Source organism: Phyllopteryx taeniolatus, chromosome 15 (assembly GCF_024500385.1).
Source record: "Phyllopteryx taeniolatus isolate TA_2022b chromosome 15, UOR_Ptae_1.2, whole genome shotgun sequence".
Classification (NCBI taxonomy): domain Eukaryota; kingdom Metazoa; phylum Chordata; class Actinopteri; order Syngnathiformes; family Syngnathidae; genus Phyllopteryx; species Phyllopteryx taeniolatus.
The window spans coordinates 6,321,268-6,339,737 of NC_084516.1; the positions used below are offsets into that span (position 1 = coordinate 6,321,268).

General features: G+C 39.8%; 1 protein-coding gene across 2 annotated transcripts in view; it reads right to left on the reverse strand.

Annotated features, from left to right (window-relative positions):
- Positions 1 to 10,576: 10,576 nt before the first annotated feature.
- Positions 10,577 to 18,470, reverse strand: part of LOC133490234 (mediator of RNA polymerase II transcription subunit 13-like) — a 104,413-nt gene continuing 96,519 nt past the window's right edge. The window contains exons 26-31 of one of the 2 annotated variants that reach the window (XM_061800039.1): positions 17,795 to 17,953; positions 17,272 to 17,436; positions 15,950 to 16,113; positions 14,006 to 14,170; positions 12,583 to 12,692; positions 10,577 to 12,020 (exon numbers count right to left, since the gene is read on the reverse strand). In XM_061800039.1, the coding sequence (XP_061656023.1) occupies positions 11,888 to 12,020; positions 12,583 to 12,692; positions 14,006 to 14,170; positions 15,950 to 16,113; positions 17,272 to 17,436; positions 17,795 to 17,953 (896 nt within the window). In that variant the 3' untranslated portion in view covers positions 10,577 to 11,887. Of the gene's footprint in view, positions 12,021 to 12,582; positions 12,693 to 14,005; positions 14,171 to 14,212; positions 15,257 to 15,949; positions 16,114 to 17,271; positions 17,437 to 17,794; positions 17,954 to 18,470 lie in introns of those variants that run through there. The other variant, XM_061800040.1, reaches the window with a different exon arrangement.

Genomic DNA, 18,470 nt, shown 5'->3' on the forward strand with positions numbered 1-18,470 from the left:
GAGAGTGAGGCTATAGGAGGGAGAGGGGCTGAGAGTTGAGGGGGTGGGTGGGGTTGGGGTGACCTGTTCAGCGAGCATCACGGGAGCCAGTGAAGCTTTGTTATTGTTGTTTTGTTTTCTTTTCTTTAGTTTTTCAGGGGAGAGATGAATGTTGTCATTGTTATTGTATTGTAAGGATAATCGGCTGCACCATCGATCATCTCTCGGTGTTCGTCACTCTCTCTGCACTGTTCGGTCTAAAATCATCATCACCATCCTGGCAGGACTTTTGACTTTTGGGCTCTGATTTGGAGGCCTTGACTTCTCCGATGTGTGACTGAAGTGCACCTGGAAAGCTCAATAAAAAACACACGTTCTCTTAGGTTTTCTAATCATCCTCATCGTCATCATCATCATCATCATCATCACTATCACTCTCCTTTTTATTATATTAGTGGAAGTAGTCGTAGTATCAGTACTAGTAGTAATTTTTATTATTAGTTGTAATAGTATTGTGATGATAATGAGTAGTAGTAGCAGTACTACCTGTCGTATTTTTTATTAGTAGTAAAAGGAGGATGATGGTGATGCTGGTGATGATGATGATTAGTGGTAGTAGCAGTAGCAGTCCTTCTCGTAGCATTTTTTACAATTATTAGTAGTATTGTGATGATGATGATGATGATTGGTAGTAAGTAGCAGTAATACTGTCATTATTATTATTAGTAGGAGGAGGAGGAGTATTTGTTTTTTATTATCACTTGTTATTATTAGTAGTAGTAGTAGTATTTTTATTATATTCAATATTAATAGTATTTTGTATATTATTAGTAGCAGAAGAAGTAGTAGTAGTGTTATTTGTTTTTTGTCCAAGGGAGAGAATGGTGCCAAAGTTGAAACTTTCTAATTGTGAAATGAGAAACATTCAGACGTGTATATTAGTTACGTAAAATCACTTCTAATATTTATTTTCTTTGTATTTGTATATTTGTTATTTTTAAAATACATTTTGTATTATCATGTATTTAGGTTTTTAAAAATGATTTTCAATCAATAGTAATACCCACTCTGCGGGACTCATCATTGGGTACCCATTGATAATCTGAACCAAACTGCCTCTTAAAAATATTTGTGTTCCAGTTGATTTATGAAAATGTTTATGATGGTTGCAGCTTTTTACTTATCATACCAAAATACATTTTACAGTTCATGCAAGATCAGACAATTCGGAACAGCTCTGACAGTGATACAATGTTCCACACCACCTTCATGATCAACATATTGTTAAATGAGTGCCACGTTTAGCGTTTTAGTCCAATATAAACATGATTGTCTTGACAAAGACATCATTTTTGGATGTGTCTTATTTATGTGCAAGTGCACTTAATGTAAGTCTTTGGTGATTGTATTGACTAAAACAGATATATCTTTGTCCTTCCACTTTTCAGGAATATTACTTGTTACATTTGTGCCATGTAATATACAATAATACAGATATTTGTTGATTGAATGAAAATGGCTAAAATGGCTTTTGAGCGTGTTCAGTGCTGAGCTGGCCTACTGCATCTGTTGACTCACATTGCCTCCTTGTGGATATGTTGGGTATTGCATCAATACACATTTGACATACAGTGTTTTTTTAAATTTACATTTGACGGAAAAATACAATGAACTGGTTGCATTAGTGCACAATAGAACTAATAACATTTTAAATTAAAGCAGCTTCTATCCATCCATGTATCCATCTATTCATCTACCCAGTAGTCGTCGTCAGACTTGTATCGCCTCAAAAAATACTTGGCTCTACAAGTACGCACTGTTAACTTCATGCACCGTTTGCAAAATAAATAAATACTCATGGTGTGATCAAATGAATTTGGATGTGTAAAGAAAAAAAAGATTAACTTCAAACAGCAATAACCTGTCCAATTGGGGGAATCGTAATCAAATCGTGGTTCTCGTTCAAATGTATCAAACATACACACGTCGCGAGCACACGTGTGCTTTTGCTTTTGTGTCTAATGATTAAATAGAATAATTAGCTCTAACCACCGTCTGTATTGATGAACAAAAGGCCCTTGGGAGGGAGGGGAAAAAAAAAACACTGCGGTTGCTAAGCGACACACACAGGAGTGTATAATGACCCAATGGCTCTCCATCGGTGTGCGTTTTCAGCTCGCTGAGGATTGAATCACAGGTGTGTGCTTTGCTCGGGTGTTGTGTTTGACAGCTGCATCAAACATGTTTCCTCTTGATAATTAGGTCAACTCATTAATGCCACAATGAACGAATGAGCGCGTAGAGGCCGTGTTTTACATCTCAGAGGCGTTGATAGGCCTCGTCGCCGGGGCCGAGTGGGGCTCGGAGTGAGCGATGGCTCGTCGCTTCTCCGCAAAAACAACTCCGGAGCGTATTGTGAAGAGCAAAGAGACATGTTGCGTAAGTGTTTTATTGTGTTCTTTGGGAATAATGACACCACAATGGCGAGTCCTAAAAGCCTGTCTGCGAGGAGTTTGATCTAGCGCATTAATATGCAATGGATGGGATTACTTTCATATGTCAGGGATCACAAAAAAAAAAACAGCTGTACCATCCATTCAATCAAAGCACCAAACAATACTACAAGGTGTCCCAAAAGTCACTATACACTTCCTTCTTTCTCTTTCATTTCATGTATCATTCGAATAAACGTGCAGTTTTTGTAAGCATGGCTCGGAAAATTGTCACCTGCCAAGAGGTTTTTTGCTCCCCGCCAGTTTGAAAAGCTTCATGGCCGTCACACTGCTCCAAAGCATCGTGCAATTTACACCATTCATGGCAAGTGCCTCAAAACGCAGTCTGTTCTTGACAGCGGAAGGCCTGCTAACTGCCACAACTGATTTAAAACACCGAACTTCTAGAGCAGGCGTTTGTGCAAGGCCAGTCTATCTGGAGGGCTGCATCAATAAAATTATTAATTCCTTTAATATTAATATGTTTACCACTATAACTACCTATCCTGCTAATACTACTACAACTAATATTATAACTACTACAGTAATACCCCGTTCATCATAGGAGTTACGTTTTAGACCCACCTGCGATAACATGCAATATACAGACCCGATATAAAAACTTTTTTGGCAATTTATTTTATTTTATTTTATTTTTTTACATAATTTAAGCCTCACAATATCCTTCACCATGTTTTAAACACATTTAAACCTATTGAAACACACTTTGCTAAACACATTATAAACAAAAAAAGATGTTCACATATAAATCCATAACATAGCGGGATCGCGATAGGTGAAATGAGATATAGAGGGGATTGCTGTATTATGATTATTATTATTACACCTGGTGTTACGATTGCTGCTATTACAAAGCATAACAATGTGGTAAATACTCACACACCTGCGATGCAATCTAAGAGCTTTATCATACGGTGACCGTATTTAGCTATGAGAGGGTGAAAACATTAGAAAATACCACGATGCAGTGCAGTTGAACACCAATGCTAACTATGGTACGGTACTGCAATTCTAAATATTCCTTCCCTTTAAAGCGTGGTGTCAAACTGGTGGCCCGGGGGCCAGATCCGGCCCGCCACATCATTTTATGTGGCCCACGAAAGCAAATCAAAATTGCTAATTGTGTTCTGGTGTAATAACATTGAGATATTTGCCAGCATTTTTGCAAGCAAACACATGTAACAGTGGAAAAACATGTTTTTCAAGGCTTCTGATTTCAAAACGGGTTACTCATGAATGTGTTGTGTATGCTGTATGTAATTATAGGTGGTAATCTTTTGTTTATTTGGGTTCACAGTCGTAGCGGCCCTCCGACGGAAGTCATAACTACGATGTGGTCCGTGACAAAAATGAGTTTGACACCCCTGCTTTAAAGGGTCAATCATCTCATTAAAACCAGGAATGTAGAGTTACTGTAAATTGGTACCCAAACCACAATCATCAGCATATTATTGAAACCGCTCCAAATAGAGCATATTTATCTTTGCAGTAGCAAAGTTATCACGACAGCTCTTCAATTGGATTGCGAACGTTTACCGAATGAAGGGGCTGGTGAGGGCCTGGCTTAGCGTGCACACTTTACATCGCCTCAAACGCAATGTGGAACTTCCATTTTGGCGTCTTTGAAGGATCGAATGCCCTGCGAGGAGGAGGCATTGTGTCACATTCGCAACTGCATTCAGAATGGGCGTTGTCATTTTAGGGGCCTCTTCTTGAAAATGCAACCCCCCACCCCAAGACTCAATCAGATGTTTGCAAGCAGGCCACAGCATGTTGCGCTGGCAGCTGTTGTGTCGCCTCAGCACTGGCAGTGTCTTGAAACAACAGTTGTTGAGGCCTCTGAGCTTGCATTTTCCTCAATACCATCTGAAACAACGTTGCTCGGTTGGTACGGGACGCTGGTCCACCTTCAATTTATTTGGATTTCCAAGTATTTTATTTCCACAGGACGTAATGGAAATGGAAGTCACCTGTTCTGTATGTAGCTGTACAAGCCAAGTTTTAGGTAGAATTTTAATGTTCTTCATTTATTGTACAAGTTAATATGAAACAAAAAAGCAATAAAACACACATTCATAACGTGAAGGTGTGTCGTGCCAAGTAACTCATTTTTCTCATTTTGTCTCTGTTGTCATTCATTGTGAAAGCAATAAAACAGTCTTCACGTAAGTGACAAAAGAGTAAAGCGAAGGTCGTTCGACTCAAGGAACAAATGTTTTAACATTCTTAAATTGTCACTATATATACATGTATACATACACAGTGTGCGGTAGGTTTATATATTTTGGGGTGTATTGTATGTATTTTGTATTTTATGTTTAACAATAAATTATTTTTAAATCAGAAGTAATGGAGAAGGCTAACCAAATACTGTATATATACTATTGTTCAATGTTGACAGTTGATTTGATTGTAAAAAGTGAAGAAACAGGCAATATTTTTTATACAGATTGTCTTCCTTTATAAAAAGAACAAACTACTTTGGGTGGACACACTTGATTTGCTTCACTGGGCCAAAAACAATGATGTGGTGGGCCAGATTTTGCCCCCGGGCCTCGAATTTGACACGTCAATATCCCAAACAATTTGGAGGAATCTCAGTATTTCATGAAAATTCTACAGAACAGCTTTCCCAAACTTTGGCCCAAAAATCTCAGCGGGGTTGGGCCCCAATTGTCATGCTAATAAAAAGGGCCTCATTGAATGCATTGAATGCATCGTCAAAGCAGTCACTCAACCTACTTGCAATAAATCACTTATTTTGAATGTTCACACAATAGGAAAAACAAGTCGATCACTGTAAAATGGAAAAACGTTTTAAAGTCTCGAAGTCAGGTTGGAGGAAGTGGCAAACCGTCATTCTTCACCTCCAAGTGCACCTTGGCGTCCGTTCAACACGAGTGCGCCGGAGGGATGAACATCATTCTTCATCTCTGCTGCAGCGTTTGATGACGAGCGGGGTGTTAAACGTGTCCTCACAAGGTTCTCCTGCAAAGTGTTCACACGTTTGTGAGGCCTCCTTTTGCGAGGCGGCCGCGTACGCGTTCATCAGCCTTCACCTTGAGACTCTCCTTTCATTTTTGTGCTGGCTCATGCCGGGCGCGGGCTCGTAAACGCGGCAAATACTTGAAGTGGTGTTTAGTTGATCGTGGGTGTGGACGTGATGGACTGACATAACTCACCGCCCGAGGTGGAACAAAAACAAATGAATTGCCGACGGCTTTTTTTTTTCTATCCATGAACCAGATTTCAGTTGCCACAACTGCCAATGAGGGCTGTCACGATTGAATCTTTTTACAATCGATTATCCTATCGAAATTTCATTGAGTGCTCGCTGCCCCCCGCCAAACAAATTTACTTTTTTTTACTACTAAAATGTATTTCATTCTCATTTACTGTCTGAGGGATGGACATCTTTCCTTAAACTGCATATGTTAGTACTGAGTGTATGGTATCAACTGTACAGAATTAGAGACAACAAAATCAGCCTTAGCTATGTGGTTAGCATTTGCGATTAGCATTAGCGTGCTAATGATTACCATTTTAGGTTAAAAAAAAATAATAATAATAAATGCTAAATACCATTCAGCTCACTCATACATCATGTTCTATATATATTAACTCATTCAGTGGCAGCCCTCCCAGTTAACAGTTACCACGGATATTTGACTTCCAAAGCAGTCAGTGGCACTGAATGTGTTAAACAACTAGGCGAAACGTTCTTTTTTTTTCTTTTTTCTTTATTTGATCCCAGCGTAGCTCCGAGGCAGAAATTCTGTCAACCTATTTTGGAAGTCGACATAGCCCACTTATTCACCCCCCCCCCCCCCCCCCCCACCCTACATCCAATACATTCTTACCCGCTTTTATGAATACTACTTGCCTTGAGATATAAGTGACTACTGTCAAACTCAACATAAAACTAGGAGAATATTTTGAAAACAACGACATCGTTTTGTCTGCTAGCTTAATGCGAATGCTAACACATTATGGGATACACCACATATAGTATATCCATGCATCCATTTTCTATACCACATGTGTCAAACATCATTTTATGTGGCCCACGGAAGCAAATCAAAATTGCTCATTGTGTTCTGGTGTAATACAATTGAGATATTTGAAAGCATTTTTTTGTGACCAATCACACTTTGAAAAGAAATGTAATAGTTGAAAAACATGTTTTTTATAGGCTTCTGATTTCAAAACTGGTTATTCATCAATGTGTTGTGTATATTGTATGTAATTACAGTATATGAGGTAATCTTTCATTTATATGGGTGCCCAGTTGTAGCGGCCCTCCGAGGGAAGTTATAACTATGATGTGGCCCGTGACAAAAAATGAGTTTGACACCCCTGATCTATACTGTCTATATAAAACTTTTTAAGCAACTGATATTTAAAAACAAAAGGTCAAGCAAGACAAAAGACAATATAACAGTACTCACAGTCATCTTTAGAACCTGAGACGAGCTGAGAGGAGCCGAACGTGGCTGTCTGTCCGGCTACTTTACAGATACACAGATAGCAAATTTACATGGACAGTACGAATAAGAAAAGCAGTTTTTTTGTTTGTTTTTTTACTCATCATTTGTTGTGACCGAGCAACATGGAAGCGCTCAGTCCTGTGACCTTCGACCCCTCACAGCTCGCACATTGTAACATTGCTGCCTGTGACCTGCGCCACCCACAGCGCGCCGAGCATTGAACCCTCCCTGACCCCCAGAGAGGAGCCGTAGCACGCCGTACGCCCCCGCCCCGTAACACCGCATCACCTCTGCTTGCCATGACAGACAGCAGTGTATCCAAAGAGTGTGCATTGGTCTGTGTGTGTTGCTCTTTCTCTCTCTCTGACGCTCTCTTGGCTTTAAGTTCAGAAAAAGAACAGTGTTGCCGCCATCTTCAAGGAGCCGTGACGTTACAGCCGCCAGCTGCCTCCACTTCAGAGGGAAAGTCCCGCTCATCTGGAGTGACAGCGTGGCTGCAACACCTACCCTGAAATCATCACTTTTTCTTTTTTCTTTATTTTTTTCCTTTTTTTTTTAACTTTCAGAATCTTTATCATTTAAAATGACTGCATAGTAAAAGTAGGACTGCTTAAGGGTTAACGACTTGTTCATAAAAAGGTTAATAATAGTGACCTGACTTTTTCATTTTTTTTTTTGCTTTGACTTGCAAGCAAAAATTTGAGATCTGCCTTGTGCCATGATGTCAAATCTGCGAACTCAACTCACGTCACAACAATCAGCATTTAATCTCTCAATTAAATGCACAATCTGTGCATGATTTTAGTGGTTCAAAAGTTATTATTATTATTATTTTAAATCAATACAGTACATTTGTTTAGTACCATTCTGTTGTATTTAACTTTTAAGTGAAATACATTGAATACATAATATAATATAAAATATAAAAATAAAAATATTTAATATTTTAGAATTTTATGTAAGTCAAATTTGTTTAATGGAACTTTAATGCAGAGTAAATTTTAAATGAATACATTGTTTTTAGTTTCCTATCTGTGCAGTGTTAATGTTCAAACTGTGTATTTTGTTACAGTAGCTTACGGTAACATTTTTAGGACTAAAAGATTTGCCTCGTTTTTGATGAACACTTACTAGCGATTGTATTTTAATGGTGATCATTACGGTGGTATTTGGCGCATAGTGTTAATGTTCAAACTGTGCTTAATGTGACAGTTGCTTGAAATATTAAATTACTATATATTTACAATGACAGTCACAATGCTAGAGCACATTCAATTCCACATTCTTCAATGTCGGCCCCCTTGTTGACCTCACTGGACCTCTTATGTGAAGCCTTATTATTTTTTTTCTTGTTGCGCTGGTGGAAAAGCGAGATAAAACGCCATCGACCTCCAACTGCGAGCGAGTTAGCGTCGTTAATGCCAGGGCCGACGCTGGCCTTCTCCTCCTCCTGCCCACGGGCCATTTGGCTGCAGCCGAGTCACGTGGTAGTTGAACGGCCATGGTCTAATTGGCCATCTGCAGGCAACACAATGCGGTCAATTAAGAGTCTGCTTCCTCCAGTGACTGCGGCCATTAGACAGGCAGCTCCACAAGTGACCCTTCACTGGCTTTTACTCTTCAACCACTCTGTGTGGTTTTTTTTCCCTTTACAAGCGGGGCCACCATCTCCAAGAGTGACTTTTTGTCTGCTTTTCCTGTCCACTCTGGCTCCTAGTAAAATGTTGTTTTTGCCCCTCAATCAGTACATATGACCTTGATGGTGGAGCACAACCTCTCCAGCGCTCGTTTATTCAAACACAAATGCAACAGAGATTGTCAAGAGGGACGTGTTTTGGAGTGACTCGGCAAATGTACTGTAAATTCCGCCATTGGCACATATTAGGGACATTAACATCCATTTTCTGTCCCGCTTATCCTCATTAGTTAGAGTCGCGGGCGTGCCGGAGCCTATCCCAGCTATCTTCGGGCGAGAGGCGGGGTACACCCTGAACAGGTCGCCAGCCAATCGGAGGGACATTAACATTACAGCCCTTAAACCACAGTGCTGGTCTCAAACTTTGGGACCATGTTGACTTTTAATAATGTAAATCAAAAATGTGATGTGAAAAGCCATGCTGAAGTCACAAGTTAAATTTAGCACAGGCTCGTTGTTCACTTCCAACACACCTGAATTGTTGAATTGAATTCCTTTTCCTATTGTTTATCCAATTCTAAATGTGAGGTAGGTTGGTCACCTTCAGATTTGTTTGTCAATAAGTGGATGAGTGATTCACACATCTGCCACACAATTCTGAGGTTGGGGGTTAGAATCTGGGTCTACGGTTTTCCTGTGTAGACTGTCCTTAGTTGTGAATGTGAGTGTGAAAGATTGTTTAGCAGCTCGCCCACGGACCTAATGAAGATTAGCAGTGTAGAAAATGGATGGGTGTTTTGTAAACCTCTTTTGTTAGGTTGCAGGCTACTTCCTGGTACAGCGAACCCCTGCTTATTCAGTTTGCTGTGCACAATTTCACCCTTTTTTTTTTTTTTTTTTCCTTTGGAACCGATCAAGGAAGTATGTTGTTAGCCTAACAACATAATTGCCAAAGTCATTTTGGAAAGAGTCCAGTTGCCTTGATTCAACCTTTGCGGATTGCCATGACCTGGAGGACTGAGAATCTACACAGACATAAAGAAAAACAAAAAAAAACAAGCACAGTGGTATTTTTTTTTTTTTTAATCAATATTGTGACAGTAAGTTAAAATGACTTGGGCAATTATGCGATTAGGTTCACAAGGTCCAAGTTACACAAGTACTGTACATCACGACTGTTCTGAGAGCTTCGCTTGTCGGGGAGGAGCTAAATTTAGCCTGTGTTGTTAGCGGAAGTTACGCAGACTCTTCGCTGCATTTTTTTGCTTTGCTGAGGGGCCTTTGAAAAGCTCAAGCTAACAAACGACGGCGGTCTCGTTATTTTTTGACAATTACTATCTTTACGGGATGTAAAGCGTCCTTCCACTTCTGGTGCATTTTGGGATCATGGTTTGTGGTACATTTACTGTTTAAACAATCTATATAAGCAATTAGAAAACATTTTAGGGGGCGCATCAGTGACACTCTTGTGGATAACGGGTTGACTGTTCTAGCCTGCCTGGTAGATTCCCCCTTCCGATCAAAGTCAGCTAAGGCCCAATTGTCTCAAAAGTAAACGGTCATGACCGAACATCATAAATGTTTAACATGTTCAAAATTCAAGTCCTTGTGCGAGGTAAAATTTCTTCGTCCACTACTCCACTACGATTTCTTCTCGGTGTTTTCCAACAGTCCGGACGCCCTGTGGCACCACGCGGCCACTGAGAGGTCAATCTTGGTCACTCACGATTGTGGCTGGAGATCATGTGATGTGTGTTGAGTGCTGCTCCACACTTTAAAGCCATTAAGCGCACGCAGCAATTTATTTTTGTTTCCTAACGTGTGGAGTCTCTCACATTTTAAAAATCAGTTCAGATGTTAAAAATTGGTGTGCGTGGCCCCTAGGAAGATCCCTACGTGTGCCTGATGGAGTGTCCGGCGAGTGTAACCGATGCACGTAAAAAGAGCACAGCGAGCACGTCCCCACTTGGAAGGCTTTTAATAATTTACTTTAAAAAATAGTGTAAAAGTAACAGATATCTCCCACTCGTGTGGATCTGTTCCATATTCAAATTGATGACCGACGTAACAAAGTCTTGCAAACTTGCATTTGTCTGTACAATTGCGAACACCCACTTGGCAATTTCCACATTTTTTTGGGGCTGGAAATAATGACTTTTGCACAGTATACTGTATATATTTATAATGTATAAAAGCTCACAGCAAAAAAAAACAAAAAACAAAAAAAAACAGCTTGAAATGTACAGCTTTAGAAAATTCCAGAAAAACACAGCTGAATGGTGTATAATACAAACATGCTCAGATTGTAACAAGTAGCAAAGTGAAGAGTACGGGCCTTTCTCGTGGTTTGCTCGACATCATCTAGGAGACGGATCATAGAAAGTGTCATTCTTAAATATTTTAGTTGAACATCTTCGATTGCCTAGTCCAAGGATTCTCCTCCATATTTTCAATTGAAATCATTAAATAAAACAGAAATTATAGTTGTTGTTTTTTTTTTAAATTGATGTTCATTCTATGTCCACTTACAAGAGGCTTGTATGTCCATCACCCTTTATTATCATTAAGTGCCTGTTTGGAAGAGGTAATATATATTTATTAAGTATATACGTATAGATATCAAATCCTATGGCATGATATAATTTGTATAAATATTGCATTAAATTGACGCTCATTTCAGATCCCAAGAGATTTACCATTTGGGAATAAAAAGGCCTTATTTTTTTTCCATTTGTTTTGTTTTAAATATTAAAAAATAACTTTCAGTTCTTTGCAAATGTTTTACATTATGAACACCCACACGTCTCCATTGTTTTTTTTTTTGTTTTTTTGTTTTTTTGTACCGCCATTGCTTATCTACAACCTTGTGAAAGGTGAAGAAAAAGTGCTGCTTGCAAACGTTCGCCCCGCGGTAGTTAAAAGAGTGATCTTTCAACTTTCAACAGCGCTTTTTTTTTTTGTTCAAGAAAATGTAAAAACGACGCAACAATGCGTTGACATGCAAATATGCTGGTTGTACAATATTACAGGTATGAAGAGTTCTTCTGCACATGTTTGTGTGAAAATGCCACTTGGGTGTGACGAGAGCTGCAGGTTCTCTCCATTAAAGAAGCACCGTGACTGCCATTTCCAAGCGTTTCCTTTCTCTACGGGCTCTGCATCTTGTCACTCTGATTTACATTCCAGGCCCCGGGAGAGTCCGGTCTCGCTGTCTCTCGCTCTCTGTGGGACGAGGAGGAGGCACAGAGCTGCCGAAGAAGAGGTGCGCACGGCTACAGCATGTTGAGGATGGCGTTGTACATTTGAACCAGCACGGCCAAGTGGACGGGCAGGCAAGACTGGCGGTCCTGGGTCGCAGGTGTGCACGTCAGCCAGGAGAGTGCATTGTACTGCTCCAATACAAACCTAAATTTGAAGAACAAAAAAAAAATATATATATATATATATATACATTTTACATGTATTCATGGCGGTTGCTGGTAGAAATTGCTCAAAATATGGTTTGTGTGTGAGAAATCTGTCATTTTGTTATATATCAGCCTGTTTTTTTTTTTTTTTTTACCCTTACATTATCTCTGTATGTGATGAAAGTAAGACAGTATTGTACGTATGACCAATAATGTTCATTGAGGTATATTTACAACACGGAAAATGTTATTTGTCGTGTTTAGGAAATGTTCAGACCTTGGCAGTCTGAATTTGTTATTCCCATCATAATAACCGTAAAAATGTGTTGCTGATAAAGTTGTTGGACGAGCTCAAAGACCACATGTAAGAGAGTAATGTGAGAAAAAACTTGTGTGCTAAGAAGTTAAAATAAATAATACCATGAACAATTTTTCACATGTCATCTGCATAAGTTATGACAGCACTGCCTTGTGGCTTTCGGGCCGCAGAGCTTCTGGAGTCACTTTAGATCACATTCGACACTCGCGGCCAGGAAACCCGACATGTGTTGTATATTTACCGGAGCACATCAGAGGTGGTCTTTGAGTCGAGCGGGTGAGGGGTCCTCTTTGTCTTGTCTGCCACCAGCTCATCGGACTGGACCATGGAGATGTGGTGGTGGAGCGAGGCCTGCGGAGAAGCAGCGAGCGGTCAGCACAGCGTCACACGCAGGAACTTCGTCCGTGCCGTCAACCCGGTCACGCTGGCCGAGTCGCGCGCTTTTTTTGAACGAAAACCGAGCATATGAAAACATGAAAACTGGGACCAAATTTAGACAAAACAATACAATTATACAAACACTTAAGGCAGTGATTCTCAAAGTGTGGTACGAGAAGCACTAGTGGTACGCGGGCTTCCTCTAGTGGTATGGAGAAGAATCACTTAAATACAACAGCTTAGATTTGAGGTGCAACAAGTAATCAATTATCAAATTAACTCACAACTATTCTGATATTCGTTTTATCGTGTAGAGAACTTATATAAGTTAAAATGGTCCAAATCCTCAGAATTTCAGCCTCTCAACAGTAAATATTCTCAGCTTTCTGTAGTCCTCCATGAAAGCGGACTGATCTTTGAGTTGACTCATAAGACATAAGACATTAGCAAACTGCAATCTGTTCTTACTTTGGGAAACAATGATCAACATTTTTGCCCATTTTCCGATGCCTGTTACGGACCTAATCAGTAAATGAATCATAAACATTTTCGCCACTGTCAATTTGAAATAATGGTCATGTTTTTGAATAAAAGGATGACCAATTGACAAAAACATTTTTATCCTCTTTTATTTAGGTACAATTTTATGTACATTTTAACTGAATCATTACTTTTTCACATTTCAGTGTAGTGTTAATATTCAAAATGTACATAATGCTACAGTGACATACAATGACAATTTTTTTTATAGGAATAAAATGTCTAATTTTTGATCATCACTTTGGCCTACCACGCTATTGTATTTTAATGTTGGTGGGACTTGGAGAGCAAAGTGTTTTCTTAGGTGGTACTTGGTGTAAAAAGTTGGAGAACCACTGGCTCGAAGCATACAACAACTTGGATTCATTCCACTGAATTATATAAAATTAACAAACTATCAAGCAAACACAAAAAGATATGTAATTGAACAGAAATAGAAAGTTTCATAATTGTTAAAACAGTAAAAATGTAGAAAAGCTTTATTTAAAAAATATACACCAACATGACCTTAATCCAGACATTTTATTTTTGTTAATACTCTGTTGTTCTGCAATACTGCTGCAGACTCAACTATTAATTGCTAATAGGGGCCCCCTAGTGGTCACAGGTGCTACGTTTGCATATACCTTGTTACGGTTCTGATATTTCTTGACTTTTCCGACCGCTCTCGTAACTGTTTTTTTTTTTTTTTTAATTCTAAATGAGACCCAAATCGACGTGTCACCCACGTGCCGTGTTTTGAGTACCTTGAGGAACAGAGGACACTGGTTCTCGGCCTGAGGATACGGGGCCCAGAACCAGTGCGGGAGTCCGCTGGCCTGCGCCGTAGAGACGTAGTAGCCCAGAGCCAGCGGCTGCTGCTTCAGCTCTTCCGGCGGATTGTCTCTGGAGAGTAAGCGCTCCCCCTGGCTCTGTGCAAACAGGAAATTCAATTATTGACCATGTGCATGGTGAACGCATGCTTAAACAAGGGCGATGCATCACTGATGGTTCAAGGAAATGAATGCAGTCTGTCTGGAAGGCCTGTGTGAGAGTTTTAGGGTGAAAAAAAAACCGAACATGAAATGTGGTCGTTTACGTGCAGCCCTTTAAAGGGCAAGGAACCGTTTTTATTCACTTAAGCAGAATGGCCACCAAGCACTTCACTAACCATGTGATTTCACCCAGTCAATTCAAAAAATAAAGGTAATAAACACAGTTAAATAAATTGAAAGAAATACATATATGTGACCTAATGCTTCATTATTATTATAACTCAGTTAACACAGTGTCAACAAAAATACTCCAAAAATGTACCATTCAGATATATGTTTAATGAAATGTACAACATGTATTTGATTCAACAAACCCAATACATAAATAAACACTGGACTCCAGAATTAGCATTATTATAATTATCACAAAGTCAAAGATCCTAAATATGCTTACAAATCCAGGAGATAGCGTTTTACAAAAAATACGTTTGTCCTACTTTTTGATTGCTGGTAAATTTTGGAAAAGTTTGGGAAAGCCCTTACTTGCTGGAAATTCTAGTAAAATGTGGATTATTGGAAAGTTAGGGAAATTTGGGGTTGATTTAGTATATTTACTATACAATAGGCCAAAAGCAGATGCAAGTTACTGTATATGATAGGAATCATGTCGACTGTTACTATTTCTGTAAAACAGCGTCATCCGGTAGTTTTCCAGGTATGCACTCGCCTCCAACTTTCCCACAAATCAAAGCAGCTGTAAAGTCTGAAGTATACTTTGATCTCTTCCCTCAGGTGAGCGACAACGCGCTGGAGTCACGCTGCTCTCGACTTTGCGATTGCACTGTTAAGCAACTGTCATCGCGTCTCTCTTCGCCCCTTTCGCCTCGGAGCCAAATTCCTCCACGCTTGGCAACGCTTCACTCTCACATGCTCTTTGGTCATGTGACGCGTGTGATGTCACATGTCAGTCAAGATGCAATCGCGTGGAGTTGAGCTGCAACAGGTATGTTGCTAAATACCGGTCTGCGTGAAGAAATATACACTCAGTGACCAATTCATTAGGTACAACTGCACCAATACTGCGGTTGTCCCAACAAATGTGACATGATTTCAGTGTTAATAACTTAGCCTATTATCTCTCAAATTATCTCAAATTTGAACGAGATGTGTAAAAACATTAAGGTTGTTGAAGACAAGAAAATCAAAGTACACTCGCTACCCTACCACTCATGTTCCTCAAAACAGCTAAAATTTCCGTTAAATTCAATCAGTGTCTTTGTGAAAACTGCAATAAAAATCTAAATCTGCTTGAATATATTGTTGGAAATTTGATCAGTCTTATTTATCAACATGAAGCCTACTTAATTTCATTTGCCTGGGACATTGATTCTCATAGTGTAGTACTTGGCTTACAATAATAATATATATACTTTTGGTGGTACTTGGAGAGCCAAGTTTTCTTTTTAAGTGATACTTGGTGGAAAAGGTTTGAAAACTACTGGTCTAGCACATGCAGTTACTAAGATAGTCATGCTTCAAATTATGTAATTTTTAGGGGGACCCCTGATTTAGCAATATATGGCATAGTACACAGTACCTTTTATTTTTTTTTACTGCTCTGATGCCGCAGTAACACGATTTCCATCTTCAAAAGCATTCATCGACTTATAATTTGTCTTATGGAGAGGTGAGGGCAATTATTTGTTTGTCGCTCACCCTGGTGTGTTGGAAATGGGATCCCATTCCCATTCCGGATGGAGAGCCCGGCGACGGTACAGGGGAGGTGTTGGGGGAAGGATGGAGGTTACCCGTGATCAGCATCATGTCGTGGCCGATGTCGTTCTCCAGTTCGTCAGGAAAGGGAAGGTCAAACATGTCATCTACGGGAACAAAAGTCATTCATTTGCTGATTTTTAATTGGCTAACAATGTATCACTATGTGATCAAAATGGACAATGTGGTAGGGCATGGAAGTAACAAATCGCACAAGGCATACTGTCAGTGAAAGGGAGCAAAGATGCCCCCTGTTGGTGGAATAGAGTAAAATAACCATCATGTTTCATTGCATTGCTGTACAGTGACACAGGGGTGTCAAACTCATTTTTGTCTCTGGCCGCATTGCAGTTATGATTTCCCTCGGAGGGCCATTAGAACAGTGAAACCATATAATTGTTTAATCACCACATCATATTATTACCATTACACAACAAATTGAGGGATAACTAGTTTTGAAATCAGAAGACAAGGATAATAGTTTGTTCATGTATTGTTTAAGTTACTGTAGAAGAAGGGTTTGGTAACAGAAAAATGGAATATGTCAACATTATATATATATATATATATATATATATATATAGGGAAAGATACATGGGGAAATAAAATTCTGGATCCACAGCAGCTTGTAATGGTTTATTCCCTGTTTTTGTGGAAATCGCGGCTTCGTTTGTGAAATAAAACAAAGGAACATGATTCGGTTGTCAAATAATCACACAATGTTAACAAAAGTATAAAGAAAATATTGGATTTTGGCCCAAATGTAAGTATAAAATATATGTATATAAAAAAAAATCAGCAAGTAATAAAAACACAATAATCAATGAAAAAAATACTATATAATATATACAGTAACAAAAGGCAGGAAAATAAATTCTGGATCTGCATTAATATTGAATGGCTTATTCCATACGTTCGTGAAAATCGCTCCATTGTTTAATAAAAACAAAGTACATGATTTGGTTGTCTAAGAACGTCATAATGTTAACAAAAGTAGTATTAAAGTATTTGTTGACACATGCCCCATAAATGTTCTACAAATTTCAGCATGTTACTTATAAAATCCTGCAAAATTCTGGCGACGACAGGCTTATTGGTTGACAAACAGCGCTATCATTATGAGTCATATCTGTGAAGGTGGACTAACTTAACGCTGTTCCACCAACAACCCAGCCCATAATTTCACTGGCCATGCATGTGTAGCTTTATGGCTGTCTAAAGACGCGACCTTGGCACTACATTATCCAGTAAAAGCTAATGAGTACCGTTATTGTCCTCAGTGGGGTAAGAGCTCGGCGCCAGCTGGGTGGTGGCGGACGTCGGGAAGACGAGGATGTGTGTGCACGAGGCGTCCTGAGGCGTGTTCAGCTGCGACGTCTGCAGGTTCAGGGCGGTGCTGCGGCCGAACACCGAGCCCATCGTCACGGCGTCTGAGCGCAAACATGCCACAAAAAAATATTGTTTCATTTGTCTTTGTGTTTTTGTTACATTAGTGGTACACAGGCTCCCTCTTGTGGTATGTGAAAGAATCACTGCTCAAGTACAGTTCAGTTGTATTTCACTTTAAAGTTTAAACACATTTGCATTTAAACCTTAAGAACTGTTTGTTTTTAAAACTGTATTTAGGCACATTACAATTGTATAAGTAATTTTCCTCCCCCTAAATTTGAGCACAGTATTACTCGATTTTGATTTTGATGGACACTTGGGCTTAATACACGAAGCCCTCACTTTGAAAACCCTCATGATCTAAGCTATCAGTGTTTCCACTGTGCTGCCTCTACTTACCGGGCATAACCACGAGGGAGCCCTGCGGCTCCATCGCTACCAGGCAGGCACTGAGGATGGAGGGGGTGTCCGCCGCCGAGATGCCACACATGCGACAGGCCTCCCTGAGCTGGCGCCCTATCGAATGCAGTGAGTGCTCCCCGAGGAGCGAGCTCCAGTCTGCCGGAGAGAAAAAGACAAAGCGGCGTGACCTAAGACTCTTTCAAATGAATCATCCTGTCGTTAAGTCAAGACAACATCTTCATTACTGTGTTAAATAAACTGACCAGCCGACGAAGGTGCTAACTCGCATAAAGTAATTATTATGGATGCTGATAATGCACTTCTGTACTCGTAGAAATGAACCGATACCACACACCGATGCTATGTGATATACTACTTTAAGTAGTAGACACTTTAAGGCATATATGTCAACCTCGGGCCTGGGGGCCAAATTTGGCCCACGAAGTAATTATATTTGGCCCGCAAGACCATATCAAATGTGTATTAGAGCTGGCCCGGCAGTATATAGCACCACTAATGCGCCACTAATATTACAAATGCCAGAATGCTTTGCTAGTGTGTTGGCCCATCAATCTAGACCGGTGAGCGCCCCTTCCCTGTCTGTTGCAGTCGTTAGCAACTATGCTACCAGTCTCCTCGAGCAAATTTACACCCAAAAATGGCCAAATGAAAG